Source organism: Aedes albopictus, unplaced genomic scaffold (genome assembly GCF_035046485.1).
Source record: "Aedes albopictus strain Foshan unplaced genomic scaffold, AalbF5 HiC_scaffold_613, whole genome shotgun sequence".
NCBI lineage: Eukaryota > Metazoa > Arthropoda > Insecta > Diptera > Culicidae > Aedes > Aedes albopictus.
Window position 1 is genome coordinate 6,072 of NW_026917436.1, and position 18,929 is coordinate 25,000.

At 38.9% G+C, this 18,929-nt stretch overlaps 1 protein-coding gene across 1 annotated transcript; it reads left to right on the forward strand.

Moving 5' to 3' along the window:
• Positions 1–1,166: 1,166 nt before the first annotated feature.
• On the forward strand, positions 1,167–17,196 carry LOC109414019 (RB1-inducible coiled-coil protein 1; the record flags this gene model as incomplete). Its single annotated transcript, XM_062843887.1, is given in 11 exon segments — positions 1,167–1,729; positions 1,799–2,007; positions 8,661–8,949; positions 9,013–9,472; positions 9,536–9,825; positions 9,886–10,075; positions 10,147–10,339; positions 10,402–10,636; positions 13,660–13,813; positions 15,728–16,831; positions 16,898–17,196. Coding segments are annotated over 11 exon segments (3,491 nt in total), but the record flags the coding sequence as incomplete, so codon positions are not given.
• Between the last annotated feature and the right edge of the window lie 1,733 nt (positions 17,197–18,929).

Here is an 18,929-nt window from a genome sequence, read left to right on the forward strand (position 1 = left end):
GGATTGTCTATACTGTAGTAGTCCATCGGCATCTTGTCAATAGAGATTCGAATAGCATTAGCATGGCGGTGAGTGAATTAGTCCCCTTTCAAACATGTCAATACCAAGTGCCAGCCATAAAGTACGTAGTACGTAGTTTTGAAAGGGAGAGGGGTTTCTAAAAAGCGTTGCAAACAATGTATTATACAATAATCCTAACAAAAGCGGTGGGTTACGTACTTAATGGATGCCCCAAGTGCATAAGCCGTCCTGCAAGACTATTCCTGGCGACACAGTTAAACCTAATAATCACTGTTCAACTTGTTGACTATGCTAAACGTTCAAGCGGAAGCGTTTTTGTTAGTCTAGTAATTGGTCGGTAATCGCTTAGATATCCTCGTATAGTGGCTACGGTAAATGCATATACGTACCGGAATACAGACACCGGAACGATTCGATTTATTTTCTTGTCGATTGGATCGAGTTTGCATTCCTCTCAGTTCCTTATTCATCGAAGATCCAAACTAGAGAGCCATTCCGCCACCGGTCTTTTGAACAAAGAAAGACAACTCGCTGCGGTTCGCGTGTGAGCTATGGGTGAAGCAAACTGAAATCAGCGAAATTATTTAGTGGTGTAGGAGGAATGGCTATTTACAAGTTTGATGATTACTCAGAAGCACGAGCAAAAACAAAAATCTGGCGGACGCGTTTTGATGGGTTAGGAAGAGCTGATTTCCCTTTCGCTGATGCCAGGCTGATGAGATGTAAAATAATAATTGTATCATCGGGGTTGAGGTAATTGACGTCTGGAAATGTGTGTATTTCTACATGCATACATAGCAGCTGCAGACGCGGAGGAGAGTAAATTCTAGTGGAAACAACCTCGAGCGAGGTCACACGGAACCGCTTCACGCCTTGCTTCGCTAGTAGCAGTCAGGACGTCTGGCAAGCGATAATTGAATAATTAAAAAGGCGGATCGAGCTCTAATTATACTGTATCGGCTGCTCAGATATTCGGAAATCACATGGTTCCAGCGTGCGCGGTGATATACATAATAGCTTAGTGAACTTAACTTTCCTGAACGATTGCCGGGTCGCGTGAAATATGTTCTGTATTGCGTCATTTACAATCGAAATTTGAAACCTACAAACTAAGCAAAATATCTCTCCTGTTTGTATATTTTCAGTTTGCACACACCACAGTAGAAGCGAAACTAGAGGATAAGCAAACACATTCGTGTGTTTCTCTATGACTGCTTTGTATATATAGTGATAATGTAAGACTAAACAAAAGAAGACGAATGTAAGCTTAGGTCCGTCTACGGCATAAACACAACAATAACCAGATAGCACTTCGAGCTCAATCGTCTCCATTTACATCGATTAGATCTGCTTTCTCCGTTATCCCCTACCGCTTATCGCGTTGGATGGCAGGTAGTCAGTTATCGCTTCATTCACGATAGAACTTTGCTGCCGGTTATCTTGCGTTGCTGAAACCGACTACTCATGAATCGATGAGTCTTGCTTGATGCTGAACGGAGTGTGAGTGGCGTGTATATCATTCCGCCGGAATTCGAAACTCAAACCTAATAGATGTCGCTGAACGATTTGTGGTAGCCATTGCTTCCTGGAGTAATTAGTTCCACCTCTTCGGATAAGTAGTCACCCGACTAGCCGCAACCATGCTCTACGTTTTCCACGTCGACATCGGCCGGATGCTCAACTTTGAGATGAGCAAGGCTCTGGAGAAGTATGATCAATCAAAATATACTAGACCAAAAATGACGGGGTTTTAATCTTTCTTGTTTTCTATTTTTAGCGTGCGTTCTTTGAAGGAAACGATAGAACGACACTATGGAATCCCGAGCAACAGCATCGTCCTTCTGGTCAGTGGCGGTGAAATGCTGCTAGATCACAATCGCGTATGCAACTACACAGCCGGGACGGATACCAATCCGATTTATATGTTCAGCACCACCGTAACAACAGACGTCAGAAGCCAGCCGCCTTGGCCTAGTATAGACAATGGTGAGTAGAGTAGATTGTGAGATAGATTTGGTGTTTGTGTTTAACGTTGAATGACGTATTTTGGTAACATACCTATGGAGATACAATTCCAAACAATCGAAGTCAGGCATGTAACGAAAAGTGGTTGGGTTGGTTGGTTGTGACAACAAGGCTTATTATTATTATTAAAGTTTTGATACTTCTTAGAAAACATGCTGAAAACTTTCATCTTTCCCCGACCAATCTACACCCCAAAAGGCATTAGGCTTAGTAGATCTCTTTAGCCGTGTTTGCTTACCTAGGTATATCATAATGAGTCTTCATTTGAATGTACTTTCAGTTGTGAAGTTGTTGTGTTTCAGGAACCGCCCCATTAATTGCAGGTTCTAAGAAATACCGCTGTTCAGGTCTTTCTTCAATTCCAGCTCGTCTAAAATCCCCCGGAGAGATTCAGGGGCATCTCCAGTTGCCGAGAGGACAACCGTAACTATATGGACAAGGTCCTCCAGGCAGCTGGTCAGCTTCACATACAATGAAGTACATTTCTACTGCACGTTTAAAGGATGCTCCCTCGATGGGCGACTCGATAGGTGGCACATCATTCGGTGCTTGGTGAACACCACTCGTACTGCTCGTTCTGGTGCCTGGGGGCCCATTTTACCACCCCAAACTGTAAGTCGACAGGGGCACAGCAAACGTGTTGATCGCCTTTAACTTTGTTGACGGCTGACAGAAAGCTCCTCGGAACATAGTTAGTTGACGCCATGCAAGTGCTTGTCCTGAAGCCCCTGCTTGTTCGCTGTGTGGCGAATACCTAGTTCACCGTCATCCATATTACCAATTTGCTGCTGTTCTTTAACGCAGGAACAGCTGGCATACACTACTGAACTAATCGATAGGGGTAGTCGGGATAATTTGACCAATAGGGCAATTTGAGCACCACTGGGAAATCACCTAAAATCTAGTATTTTTTGCAAATTCACCTTACAGCTCTAACACTGGTCTGATATTGAAGCGATTGAAACATTAGTAATTGAATCCCATAGTAAATTAGAAAAATAAAATTTAAAATTGTTGGCCAAATTACCCCGACGAGGGCTAACCAGAAACATCACATAATACTTCTCTTGTTTAAATACCTTAGATGACTTTCAAATTAGTTTGTTTTCCATATACTTCAAGTTGATACTATATGATTCAATATCAAGCGAAGTAAACAATGTTTTAATTACGTTAGGCAATATAAATTCTTCATTGAAAGTAGGGTGCTCATATTACCCCGACGGTTCTAAATCGACGCAAAAACAACACTTTTTTCAAAAATCATTTTTTGGCATATAAACACAATTGGACTATGATATTTTTATGCAACTAGTGTTGTAGTAGTATTATCAGAATCACTCTGGCCATACGATGTGCAAAATTCAACGTTGTTTTCTGCATCTTTAATCGTTTTTTGCTTAAGGTGGCCAAATTCCCCCGATTTACCCTATTTGTTAATTCCAAACTCCATCCGGATGCGTTACTGAACATCGTCACAAGCTGCAACAGTTGATGCAGCCTCTGTCAAAAAGAAAGTGTGGTTATTCTTGTGCTCCTTCTCCATTTTTCAGTTAATAGCCATAGTTGCATTGGTTGAGTGATCTGCTGAGGAGGTTTATTGCGAGGTCATGTCTCCAACTCCATTACACTGTCGCTCTTCTTCCGCCAACCATATACCATCGTCGCTGTGCTGGGCAGGGTTCTCCCATATATTGGCCCATAGCAGTGTGACATCACCAATCTCCGGAAGGCATTCTCCACAACCAGGATTGTCGTTTCGAGTGCAGTTGTAGAAACCCGTTTCGTTGATATTAAACTTCTAGTTTTGTTCCTTCCTCTTCGAACATTTTCCATGAAACGCCGCAATCGTTTCGCAAGAGCACTAATCCACTGTAAAAGGAGTTTCGAGGATGTCCGTAATGTTGATTCCTGTGAGATCTCGGAGTTCTGCGGGCTTCACAACATAATGAGCTAGCCTCCCGAGCAAAGTCTGATAGCAAATTGAAAGCTAATTCGATGTTGTGATATTGCAAATTTTGATAACTCAGGTCGTTTTGGTCGTTTTAACGGTTAAAACATCAGATATGAGAGCACGAAAATGTTCCTGTGACAACAAATTGAAAACAATTCCTGCTATCGATGATAGCAAATTGATAACTGTTTTTATTTTCAGCGTAAGAAAATGAAAAATCGTTAAATATACACCGTGTCCAATAAGTTCTCATACAAAATACAAATTTAGAAAATATTATTTTATTTCACATATGTGATTCATATTTTCAAAGTGAATACATGTATTGAAAGGTCACATAATACTGATTAAATAAAGCATACGGTTTAGAATAACATTATTTTCTATTTGTTTTTATAAGCCTACCCGAGTAGGGAATGAGAACAAACCTATAACAAATTGATAACTCATTTTGTTATTTATAACAAAATGAAATCAAAATAAGTTTTTTTTCCGAATTGTTTTTATTTAATATCAAATTGAGATATCATTTTGTTATCATTTCAAAAACTCAATGATAACAAGATTTGATTTCAAAAATCCAAAAAAGGTTTAATATGCTTAATTAATATTAATTATATTCACAAAATATTTGTTTAATCTACCAGAGTATTTTTCTTACATATTGACACAAAATTTATAATTTGCTGATTCTGGGTAATGGTCATGTTATTGATTTAAATTGGCTTGAACTTTAGTAAGTCTTTTTAGAGTAATTCATCGGCCAAGTTGCCTGAAACTTGGTTGTATAGCTTGGTTGAGAAAGATTTGAGGCCAACTTTGAATTCAACAGGTTTCAAAAAGCCTTCCATGACGAAGAGAACAAAACTACCCAGAATACAAAAGTTCCCAGATATCAGTTATTTCAATCTAAACATATTGCCAAATATTTTTAAATTTTTAAATTCTATATTAAAGGCAAATGAAGTTAGATATGGCCAACCGAAGTAATTCACAGTCATTCTACTGTTGAAGGTCACATATTTTACCTTTATAAAGTATTCTCGCGCGAAAGAGGATTCATTGTAGCTCCGTACCAAAATGATGAATCTCGTGATGTTTGAAATTTTGAAAATAACACAGATATTTATTTTTACATGAAAATGATGAATGCCATTTCACCTTTTGTTATGCCAAACGGCCATTTGGCCATTATGCCAAAAGACTATGCCAAACGACATTATACCATACCCGATAGAATTATTGTAGTAAAATATTTTTCCTATCGGATGCCTTATTTTTTCAATGTCATCATTTTCCCCGGGTAACGAGGGAAAAGGCTGAGAAGCCGAATGCGACTCAATTCGTTGCTCGATGTCATTCAATTTGAGTCCCGATGCCTGTGGCTCTGGGATGTCGTGAACATCTCCCACATTTGTTTTGCTGCAGTGCATATAATCAGAAGGAAAAGCTGAAATATAATTAGCTATACAAAAACATTAAGGGCAGTTGTCCTTTGACTCCAAATTTACCTTTCTTTGTCACTTCAATGTCTATCATTAATCTTTAAACTGAATCACGGTATAGTTATGCTACATATCTATGAGGATATCATATCCGATTTCCATACAATTTTTCTTCGTTTAGGCTCCAAGTTAGAAATGACTGTTGATGAAATGTTAATGTTACAATCGATAATACTACGGCATTAATAGGTGCCATATTCTGATGATATGGTATCAAACAAAACAAGTTTTCAATCACGAGATTCTTCTAAATTTAAAATAAAATTTAATAATTTTTAAACAATAATTTTAAAATAAATAATTATTTAAATTTTTACTTATTCAAGTAAATTAATGCCTAATAAAATATCAAAATGAATACTGAATTTGTTATTAATTTTTAGTTATTACCCTTTAGATTTGATAACTCCCTGAGAACTGCGTATGATATCAAGTCGTAAAATGTAGATAACAAAATGAGATATCAATTTGTTATCTATGAGAACTCATTCTGATTTCAATTAGATATTCCAGTACATTATTTTGTTATCATTTTTGTTATGTTAACACTTAAGTCATACAAAATGAAAACTCACTTTGTTATCAAAATTCGTGATATCTAAATAACTCAATTTGTTTTCAATTAGTTCTCATTCCCTGCTCGGGTAGCAGTACACTTCCATTTTCTGAAATTCGATTTCTCCGGCACGCATGAAAAATGTTTGAAAAGTGTTTCATTCTACGGTATCCAAAAAGAGTCCATAAGGATACATTTTGAGTTTGTATCTCAAATTATGTACCAAATTAATACACTAAGTCTTAAACAATACAGTTTTAGTGATAATATGGTAAGATATTGGCAAGTAAGCTCAACTTGGGCCGATTTTCACGAAAATATCCGTTATAGCAAAGATAAACATCATAAAAACTTAATTTTGGACAAAATTTACAACAATACGAATACAAGCATGTTTTAAAAGTGAAAATGATGTGAATCAACCAGATAAGATCCACGCATGCTTCTTCGACACAACAAATCTCAATAAAATAGGTAAATGGAAATTTTTGTTTAATTTACGTTTTATTTTATACAAAATAAAACGGCTTCGTACTTTACCAAGACAGGATCTCATATTTTTTCTCTTCTGGTCATAGTTGCTACTAGCAATGGAGAGGACAGGAACCTAATTTGTTTCAACTTAAAACCATTACTCGTTAAAATACGACGAAATACCAATGAATTGGCGTGCGTGCCAGCTGAAATGGACTTACGACACATAAGCGATCAGCAGAGAAGGATAAAGGACAGTTAGTTCCAAAACATATGCTGTATTTGGTGTGTGTTAGTTGGCCTTTCAATAAATAAATTTACTTTGGAAATCCTACTTACAGATGTGAAATGAATTGAATTTGATTTTGTATGTGAACTTATTGGACACGGTGTAGAGTTTTTCGATTGATGCCAAATCATAAATGTAATAATATAATTGTGCTATTGATATATCTAGAATTACTTTACATAGTTAACTCAAACATTTAACACTATTCTAACACTAAATATTTACATTAATTTAAAATGACAGCAAACCGAAAACAAACTTTGAAATCAAATTAAGTAAAGACAAACTGATATCAAAATGTGATATCAATTTGTTGCAGAATACAAATCATGTTTTCGTGCGTTCATTCCGCTTGATTAAAGTCATTTATGAGATAGTCTTGTAATAAAAAATAAATAACTATTCAATGCTCCAAAAATACGTTCAAAATTGAAGGTGACCCATCTTGCCCCGCGGCCGTTTATATGGAGATTATATGGAATGTATCGCATAAGAAAAATGGCTAAAAACCATTCTATTTTTTATTTCCAATGAGAGTGAATAATTTTTCAATCAATTTAATGAACTAGCCATCTGCGCTAAAAATCACCCTAATAAAGAAAAAAAAAATCAATGCCCCAAACTTTTGTATATTCATGCTGGTCAGCGAATAAAATTATTAACATAATCAAAACATGAGTAATGCGCCTGAAAATGGCACTGACCCATCTTGCCCCGCCCCACCCTACAAAGTAAACTATAGATCTAGAATCTGAATGGCTCCAAATGCTATGGCAAAATATCCTGGTTTAGGATGCTTACTGGTTAACCGAATGCTGCTGATCAGCCGATGGGAATTCCGCTGCCTTGGTATTCGGTGCTGGGACAAGTATGTCCCACAGATCTGAACGGATGCTGCCATGTAGAGCGCTATAACATCTTGAAGTTGCTGTCGTTGCATTTTCTCGGTTGGTCCTGGAGTAGTGGGTGCAGTCTAATTACGAATCTCACTTGTGTTCGATGCAGAACTCCTCGAAGTATCGCTCGACCTTTTTCTCTCCTTTCCCAATTCCCTCTGCGCTCCCCGATCTGCCGGACATCTCCGTTTTCATTCTCGTGCATGCGAAGTAGCAGCGAATTCACTCCCTCGTCCACATGATCCGCTGCCATTGATCGCCTGTTAACGTTAGTGACCGTTAATGTGGTTCAATTGGGTTTTTAAATTTTGAAAAATGTGTTGATTTTTTATTTTTATACGAAAGAGCACCTTTTTCTGAACCACTATGATTTTTTCAGATTTTTAGAACTTCATTTTGGTACCTAAAATCAATTTCAAAGATATTTTTTGAAATCACCTTTTGACAGCTGAGCAACTTCTTGACAGCTCTGCGCAGTACAAAATGCGACGAGGGGTGATTCGACAAATCGCTCCCATACAAACTTCAAATTGAATTTTAAATAGGTTCCCGGGCACCAAAATTCATGAAAATTTGGATTTCGGCTCAGTTTGGCATGCAGATTCAGAATATGGGATTATCTCAACACCGTTTAAGAAGCCAATTTCCATCGCTGTGATTAAGATTACTAGTGCTTAGAAGCCAAAACGATAACGGCTGGACAATGCTGTGTGTATCTGAGTCTGAGCTTGATTCCCGGTCGGCCGAAGGTCTTTTCGTAATGAAAATAACACATATTTTCGTTCCCGCCAAATGATCATTCCTGAATCGCTATGATTTGGAATTATTAGGAAGTCAATATTGACATATGCATTTAACCCTTAATTTTAAGTAGACAATCTGCATCTTAATCGTCAACTGCCAACGATAACATACCTAATGCGCAATATTTTCATTGCAGACAAGGACCTAACAGAGCAGGTGAACAAATGCCTTGAGTTGCCTGCCACCTACGCCACGGTTGTGTCGAGAGCCGCACTAGCCCTAAAGGTGTACGAAATGGCCAAAGAGGAGGCTAAGACTTGCGAAACTTTGGTTCATGAGCAGCACCTACAGCAGCAGGGCTGGGCAGCCGTCGTTGCTAACATGGAGGATGTGGTGAACGAGTTCCAGGAGAGGGTCTCTGATTTCTACCAGCGGTATGAAGAGCACCGACAGCAGTACAAGGATCACATGGGCATTTTATCCTCGTAAGATCATCTACAAGTTGTATTTTGTAGGAAAACATCTAACTATTCTATTTTTTCCTGTAGTTTCGATAAAGATCTGAAGCAACTGTCAGAAATCCCTATTCTGTCCAGTTTGATGGACAACGCAGAATCGAGACCCTTCGGAGCCTTTGAAGAGATGTACGTTGATGCATGTGATGCAGCTAATAGCACGCCATCGGGTAGTGCCGCTAAAATAAGTGGTAACCAGTCAACAAGTGCCGGAAGCGATAGCAACGATCCAATGGAGGGCTGTAGTCGCGATGCAAATTCTGCGGACAAAACCGTTGAGATTAATGCAGCTGGTAGTTCTAATGAAGCGACGGTGTCTGAAAATGAAAAGAAGATCGGCATTTCTGTGCTGGATTGGATTTCGGCAGACAAGGGCCAAAGTGCACTGAAACGTATGGCCGCCGAATGTCTCCGCGGGCTGGAGCAGTTTGAAAACACCGCCATGCAGAATCTGAGGGATAACGTTGAAAGGGCTGTGGATTGTTCGCAGAAAGTGCGTAAGGAAACAGCCATTTGGATTCCCAAAGTAACTGGATGTACTCATTTTTTTCCACAGGAAGACATGAAAGAAATTAAAGGCCTAGAAAGGCGGCTATGTGACTTGGAGCGCAAATTGTTTGAAGTGAGAAAACTTGTTCAGGATCAAAATGAGCTTGCACAGTCTTTTCAGCAGAATCAACAAAGGGCAAGTACACTGGGTGATGCCTCGATACTACCAGATCTGTGCGCGTCGCATAAAAGCCAACTGAAGGTAATATTGAAAAACCAGATAGATTTAAATGAAATTGTACGGCAATGTTTGCGGTCGAAAGAAGAGTTGGGAGGTAATCTCCATCTCCGGCTCAGGTATGTCTATCGAGAATAAAGCGAAAGAGTCTGTTTGGCTAACATGTTATTTATTTTCAGACATTACATAATACCCGTGGAGACTAAAGTGTACGAAATAGACAATAGTCTTCTATTCTATCACACCTCATTGAAGCGTCTTCAGAAACATTTGGGAATAATAGAGCAAATTCATATGGCGCCCAGTATGTACGTTGGTGCCGTAACAGAGGTGGTTCGTCGAAGAATGTTTTCCAGTTCTTTCCTAAGAGTACGTTTCGGCATTCTCGCATCCTGAGTTCCACTCTATGTAGCGTTGTTTTTTGTTTGTTTGTTTTGCAGTGGGCTTCCGATTTATCATGCCGTCTAATGACGATATATAACGAAGAAGTCATGCGGCGGCACGATTTTGCTTCACAGTTCGAGGGCCACTTTCTGAGCACATTGTTTCCCGGGATGGACGACATGCCGCCGACCTACGCAATCCAGGCACCGTCAATTTTCGATTCTAGTCTACCGGCTTTGACTAAGCAAGGTAAATATTTAATGCAAATGTGTTATAGTTTATATATCAACTGTACTTTGTACGCTCCACAGATCTACAAGAACTCGCCCGTTTCTTACCCGAGCTAACGGAAAAGATCCAACTACCGAATATAGAATCTGTGATAAATTTCTTTTCATCTAGATCGGAGGATGGAAATCAAAGCAAAAGCAGCGGGCTGCAGGAGTTCCGGGCGGAGATGGGCGAAGTTATAAGTGCTTCGGGGAGATCGGGCAACGATGAGAAAACTACGGATTCGGCTAACAATGCACAATTGCCTACGAAAGAGTATGTGGGAAATTAGTTGGTTGGTGTCTCCTAGAAAACCATTATTTCAAGATAACTGTTCATTACACCGGACATAGACTTCTTTCCCAGGATATAATGTTGCGCTACTAACCACGCCGTGCCATGAAGGAAATAAGAATGTCCGATTGTTCGTTTTTCAATAATGGTAATCGGACATTCTTATTTTCTTTGGTTTGTTGATCATTCAGTTTGAGAAATATACGATTCTCATTTGAGCCTTAAGCTAATTGCAGATTGGACGGGATGGTCGTGGTAAACAGGCCCAAGTCACGAAGATGATCGCTCTATGGTCAGTATTCTTGAATCTATCATAGTTGATGATGTCTTTCAGTAGCTGGATCAGCAGGTCAGCTTCAGAGGCACGTTCTCCTCCATTCGGGAAATTTGTGCCAAAAGTTGCTGGATGCTGGGATAGTAACATTTTGCTGAAAGGGGATTGATTCTCTGCCCTTAAAGTGGATTGCGCATTTGTCAAAGTACATTTGGCTTGATTCCATAGTCTTTTTTGGCCTTTCATACAACAAAATTGGGAATATATTAACTGTCCAACATAGCCGAGGGCCCATATAGCCGAGGCGGTAAACGCACGGGTATTCAACATGACCATGCTGAGGGTGACGGGTTCGATTCCCGGTCGGTCCAGGATCTTTTCGTAAAGGAAATTTTCTTGACTTCCTTGGGCATAAAGTATCTTCGTGCCTGCCACACGATATACGCATGCAAAATGGTCATTGGCAGAGGAAGCTCTCAGTTAATAACTGTGGAAGTGCTCATAGAACACTAAACTGAGATGCAATCTTTGTCCTAATGAGGACGTTACGCCAAGAAGAGAGAAGAGAGAAAGAGAACTGTCCAACATCTTGATCTTGCTATTAGGAGGAATTGTATGACATGGCAAATCGTCCACTGGTGGTGGTTTTACATCACATCACTCATCACCTGTCGTCTGCTTCACTGGATATGATTGAGCAATTATTTTGTGTGTAGTTGGAGCATACCCGAGCAGGGAATGAGAACTAATTGAAAACAAATTGAGTTATTTAGATATCACGAATTTTGATAACAAAGTGAGTTTTCATTTTGTATGACTTAAGTGTTAACATAACAAAAATGATAACAAAATAATGTACTGGAATATCTAATTGAAATCAGAATGAGTTCTCATAGATAACAAATTGATATCTCATTTTGTTATCTACATTTTACGACTTGATATCATACGCAGTTCTCAGGGAGTTATCAAATCTAAAGGGTAATAACTAAAAATTAATAACAAATTCAGTATTCATTTTGATATTTTATTAGGCATTAATTTACTTGAATAAGTAAAAATTTAAATAATTATTTATTTTAAAATTATTGTTTAAAAATTATTAAATTTTATTTTAAATTTAGAAGAATCTCGTGATTGAAAACTTGTTTTGTTTGATACCATATCATCAGAATATGGCACCTATTAATGCCGTAGTATTATCGATTGTAACATTAACATTTCATCAACAGTCATTTCTAACTTGGAGCCTAAACGAAGAAAAATTGTATGGAAATCGGATATGATATCCTCATAGATATGTAGCATAACTATACCGTGATTCAGTTTAAAGATTAATGATAGACATTGAAGTGACAAAGAAAGGTAAATTTGGAGTCAAAGGACAACTGCCCTTAATGTTTTTGTATAGCTAATTATATTTCAGCTTTTCCTTCTGATTATATGCACTGCAGCAAAACAAATGTGGGAGATGTTCACGACATCCCAGAGCCACAGGCATCGGGACTCAAATTGAATGACATCGAGCAACGAATTGAGTCGCATTCGGCTTCTCAGCCTTTTCCCTCGTTACCCGGGGAAAATGATGACATTGAAAAAATAAGGCATCCGATAGGAAAAATATTTTACTACAATAATTCTATCGGGTATGGTATAATGTCGTTTGGCATAGTCTTTTGGCATAATGGCCAAATGGCCGTTTGGCATAACAAAAGGTGAAATGGCATTCATCATTTTCATGTAAAAATAAATATCTGTGTTATTTTCAAAATTTCAAACATCACGAGATTCATCATTTTGGTACGGAGCTACAATGAATCCTCTTTCGCGCGAGAATACTTTATAAAGGTAAAATATGTGACCTTCAACAGTAGAATGACCGTGAATTACTTCGGTTGGCCATATCTAACTTCATTTGCCTTTAATATAGAATTTAAAAATTTAAAAATATTTGGCAATATGTTTAGATTGAAATAACTGATATCTGGGAACTTTTGTATTCTGGGTAGTTTTGTTCTCTTCGTCATGGAAGGCTTTTTGAAACCTGTTGAATTCAAAGTTGGCCTCAAATCTTTCTCAACCAAGCTATACAACCAAGTTTCAGGCAACTTGGCCGATGAATTACTCTAAAAAGACTTACTAAAGTTCAAGCCAATTTAAATCAATAACATGACCATTACCCAGAATCAGCAAATTATAAATTTTGTGTCAATATGTAAGAAAAATACTCTGGTAGATTAAACAAATATTTTGTGAATATAATTAATATTAATAAAGCATATTAAACCTTTTTTGGATTTTTGAAATCAAATCTTGTTATCATTGAGTTTTTGAAATGATAACAAAATGATATCTCAATTTGATATTAAATAAAAACAATTCGGAAAAAAAACTTATTTTGATTTCATTTTGTTATAAATAACAAAATGAGTTATCAATTTGTTATAGGTTTGTTCTCATTCCCTACTCGGGTACCTAAGTCAATTATCTCCCAAAAATCAACTGAATTCGTTGAAAGACACCAGAGAAATTGCAGAGGGCGTGGAGTGGGTGGCACGGTGTGTAACGAGTTTCTACTGTACATGCTTTTTGCGGTTTAATGTAGATGTTTGTGTTTATCCTTATGTTTTATCGTAAATTAAGTTGAATATGGTTTTCGTGGAGATGTCAAAGCGTCAGCTTCAAAGTTTGATGTCTTCTGTCTACTTACTTAACTATTCTTTCATTTTAGGGGCTGCGAATCTGAAACTGACACGGAGGAGTTCGAAAAAGTAGGCCAAAGTCCAATAGATCGCCGTAAGAAATTACGTTCGAGAGTAGAAACGTGCAGCCTGGCCACTTCGACGGAGCAAGTACTGCAAACGAGCGCAGCAACACTGACAGAGGTGCGATCAAACAAAAATACTACCACTACTAGTTTAACTTGTCTTTCTGTAAAAACCGATACTAACACTAAAATGCAAAACTACGATAGCATTCGTATCTCTCAAAATAATCAAGAACCCTCAACTAATGACAAAGATTACAAGAAATTCGTAACAAGCAAAACGAGCTTTACTGACAAAAGCCAATCTTGTTCCGATGCTATGGTTCTACCGTTCAAATCGCAACAAGATGAATCGCGTCAATTGTTCCAAGGCAGTGGTAGTGTTTTGCCTTCGCTGCCTGGTTCCGGCAGTCCGTGCGCCGCCGACGAAAATGTACCTTGCTCGCGGAAGACTCCCTCGTTTAAATCCTCTTCGATAGCCTCCAGGGCGGCGTCTTCGTCTTCGGAGCGGTCAACCTCCCAAGATCGCATCGGTAGCACTGGCTATGCGGGTGACGATGAGTTTGTGAACTCGGAGTTTTATATCGATGAATCGTTGCCTTCCAGTGGCACTAGCGCACACGAGCGGTTCCAAAATCAGCTGCAGATGCAGCAGTCTGAAATTAAACAGTCTATAATTGATACGCTCAGCAAGTGCCATCCAACGGGCAGCTTTGATGAGGAAACAGTCATTTTGCTGCTGCAGGTACTTTTCAACATATACCTAGTCAGAAATTATTCTTTTGTTTTAAATTAGCTACGGGCAATTGCGTTTGTGAATTTTGAGAAATCTATTAATTTTTATTTTCAATCAAAACAGCACCCTTTTTATGTTTCACTATGTTTTTTTTCAGATTTTCAGAACTTTTTTTGATATCTAAAATTAATTTCAAAGGGATTTTTTTGATATCGCCTTTTGACGGCTGATCAACTTTGACTGGATTTGAAAATTACGCCCAGTGCAAAATCCGACGAATCGCACACCCTGTTTGGCATAATGCCGTTTGACATAATGGTCATTTGGCATAATTCAATTTGGCATAATGGTCATTCGGCATAATAGTCATTTAGCATAATGGTCGCTTGGCATAACAAAAACTGAAGTAGTATTGATTATTTTTATAGCGTCAATATTTATTATTTTAACATACATATAGACACTTCACGCAATTCGTTATTTTGCATCGATGCTAAAAATGCATATTCAGCTTCTCACATCTTACCTACATTCAGAATTATGCCAAATGATTATTATGCCAAACGACTATTATGCCAAACGACCATTATGCCAAAAGAATATTATGCCAAATGACTTTATGCCAAACGACTTTATGCGAAACGGCATTATGCCAAACGGGGTAGAGCCCTCAACGCCGTTATCCTGACATAATATGTATGGCGAAAAAAAAAAATGATTGAGAAAATGATCACAGACTCATCGAGTCAGCTGCAGCTGTACGAGAAGAACTCTAACTTTTCATCTTTTGACCAAATATCTATTGGTATATGCTAAACGTCCGTTTGTTGAAGGTCCTACTTTACCTGGAAACCCTAATAAAAATATATCTAGGATTTGTCGAAGTGATTCGGATCTTTATTATACTATGTAATCAGGCTTCGATTTCAGAATGAGAGGGCTCATTAGGAGCTGCATATTTATACTGCCGTAATTCTGCAAAATGACGTAAGCGACATTGAAGGTTTTGGCCCATTTTTTTTATTATTCTGCATAAAACTCTTACTCATCCTCTAAGTTTCTTTCCATAGATGATAGATTACGACTAGATCTTGCATTCTAATACAGCAGGCATACCACAGTGTTATTTTTACACCAGATATTATACATAATATACCAAAAAATATCGGAATTTTGAATGGTGCTTGCGTCATTTTGCAGAATTACGGCAGTATAGGGATCTCCCGTTTTAAATAATTAAATAACAATGACCTACGTTTTTCAAATTCACTATTGACCGCATTTCTTCCATTACAGGAAAATCTGGGCACTACGCGTCTGGAGGTTGAAACGCTCAAATCTATCCTACAGAAGGTGTACCAGGTTTCCCAGTCTTCGATCTCATATTTGCGGGAGCAACTGTACGCCGTCAAGTTGGAAAGTGCTGCCCGCCAAGCCGAATTCCGCAGCAAACTCGAGGCAGTCAGGAAATGCTGTACGGACCTACAAGAAGAAGCCCGCAACCAGGAGCGAGAAACGATACAGCGGATGACCGTGGATCACGAGCTGGAGATGAACGATCTACGAAAGAGCATCCATCAAAAAGACGATGAAATCCAATCGCTTCGGTCGGATAACGTTATGATGAAGGCCAGTCACATTGATACGGTATCGAAGTACGAAAGTGAGAAGAAGGAACTCAATGATAAAATCGATGGAATGAAGGAAGTGGTTAGCAAACTGGAAGGGCGACTGACTGATGTCGATGTAGACAAAAAGAAGGCCATTCAGGAAGCCATCGAGCAATTAGATCATAAGCACAAAACTGAAATCGAATCGTTACGATGTAGATACAAGCTAATGACAAGTATGGATAGATCTCCATCGGATACCAGTTTGGAAAAAATAGAAAAACCTGACATGATCGACATTGTCAGCCACGAGCAGATGCTGGCGCAGGCCAAAGAAGACTTTAATCGTGAAAAGGAACGTGCAATCAAGGCAGCATTAGACGAAGAGCGACAACGATGGGAGTCTGTACAAACGCTGAAACCGCAGTCGCGTTCAATGGCCAGTTCACCTGGAACGCCTACGGGAAGCTCCGACATCTACAGAAGAATCCTGGAAGAAAAAGAACGACAGCTAGATGAACTAAGGGACAAGGAAACACATTTGCTGAAGGAAAATCAACGATACAAGGAAACTATTCAATCTCTGACGGATCCAGAGCTATGCTCTACTCAATCAAATTTCAAGGACCGGATCGAAACACTAGAAAAAGAGAAACAACAGTTGACGAAAGAGCTGGAAAAGCAACACAGTAGGTGCAGCACCGGTGGGGTGTCCATCCAGACGTGTGCTAAGGGAGACCTTGTGATGTTTGTTTACAATGCCACTTATGATCAGTACACCATTGTGCAGGTAAAACAACGCATGCGTCTCACTCTTCATACCAAATGTTAACAACATTTCAATCCTTATTTGCAGACTGCACCGGTACTGTATTTTCTACACGCTGATAGTTACGCGGCCTTTAACCTTTCGCAGCTGGTATCGGGCACACTGCCCAAGGTAATCCACTGTATAGGCACTGTGGTGGACAAGGAGTATTGCCATGCCCGCAAGGACGAAAACCGATACAAAGTATCTCGAGGTACACGTTTCTATCGGGTGAAGGTTAAGCCGGTGCCCAGCAGTAGTGGTAGTGGCACCAGTACCAGTACTAGCAGTAGCACATCGAAGAGTGTCGATCCGGACAAGCACTCCCACAAGAAGGAAAAAAGTAAGTTGAAAAGTTTATTTTATGGATTTTTGTTTTAGTACATCAAAGGCGAGGTTTCAGCACTCAGCACACGCTCAGTATTATGTATTTTTTTAGATTGAGTCTTTAAAAAGGGGTTAATGAACTTGTTCAATTATTGCAATACACATTAGACACGGAATGAACAAAAAATTTAAGACGATAACAATGACGATGGCGAAATAAAAACTTCAATCGAAAATAAATAAAATAGAAAACTTGATTGGTTACCGAAAGTATCGTTCATTCAGAGGTTAACATCGACTCTGTTCAGTATCATGTTATTTGTAAGGCCAGCAATGCACAGGATCAAATATTTGACAAGGAATGAACTGAAGAGTAAACATCTGTTTTACACTAACGAAAATTCGATTGAGTCTAACCAAATGTTTGGGCATAGATTTGTTTTCTGTCAAATATTTGATCCTGTCTACTAGCAACTTAAGGTTTGCAATATCCGATTTAGATTATTAATTAACTGTTGCCGCGTGTACAAGAACTCAACGACTGTTGCGTTTTAATGCTTTTCAAACAGCATGCTAGATCAGTTCTGCCAAGAGATCAATGGGCGGATACGGGGAACCAACGTAGGCGACAACCCCAAAAAAAGAACGGATAATAGTTATTTATGTAACGAGTTGCAAAATGATGATTTTTATAGCACGAGTTGTACATTTATCCACGAGGCTTGCCGAGTTGGATAAATACGACGAGTGCTCTAAAAATCGAGTTTTGCAACGAGTTGCATACAACATTTTTTGCAATGATAGAAAAACTTTCATTAGAATATGATAGGTTCCATCATATCATCGTGCTTCACGGTGGTTGAATGGGACCGGCCCCGTGCTCTATCGTGCAAGACACAAAAATTTGCTATAAACTTGACAGGTTTTTAAGCTCTAACCGTGGAAACTGAGGTCAAACTGGGGCTGTCAATCAAACAATTGCATTATGATTCATAATGCAAATATTTGTATTTTTTTTTTTTCAGTGAGAACATTTCTTTCTCAACTTATATTAGAAACATTAGATGTTAGTCAGTTACAATAAAAAATTCAGCTCAATCGGAGCATTAGTTACGGAAATAGAGATTGTTGAGTGAAACAACACATCCGTGTTGCTGGCAACCGCTGGCAGGAGAGAAACATCTAGTACTACATTTTTCAAAACACACACATCCACATATCGAAAGAGCAAATAAAATCCGAATTTTTTGTATCGTTGAGACCAGATCGGACGCGTGTTCTTCATCGTTGAATAGAAGTTTCCGCTTTTTACAGTCCATTGCCTCCCGAGCTCGTACATTTCTGGTTCTTACAACCCGGATTTTACTAGTCTTTCGGGAAGATTGGTCAGCTTTCGTGCGCAGGAAGCTGGAATTCGCGTCGTGAAAAGAAATTCTTCCGGAAAAGTTTCTTTGTTCTTGGTGTTGCATCAGCCGAATCTCGGTGGAAAAGTGCGACGCCATTTTGTTCGATTCGACTTGCGCCTTGCAAAAGCGATCGCTGTAGCAGCTGTGCAATCGGTTCTCAAGGATTTCGACGGCATTATTGTTGCCGAATTTAACCCGGGAGCGGTCGCGTCGTGTACTGCGTACACGCACCATGAAAAATGCACGCTTGTGGTACACAGCGTGAGCGCGGCGTCGCTGCAGGTAGTCAAAGACGCGACTGCTCGAGGGTTACGGTGAAGATAGGAGCACAGTCCAAAGACGGTGAA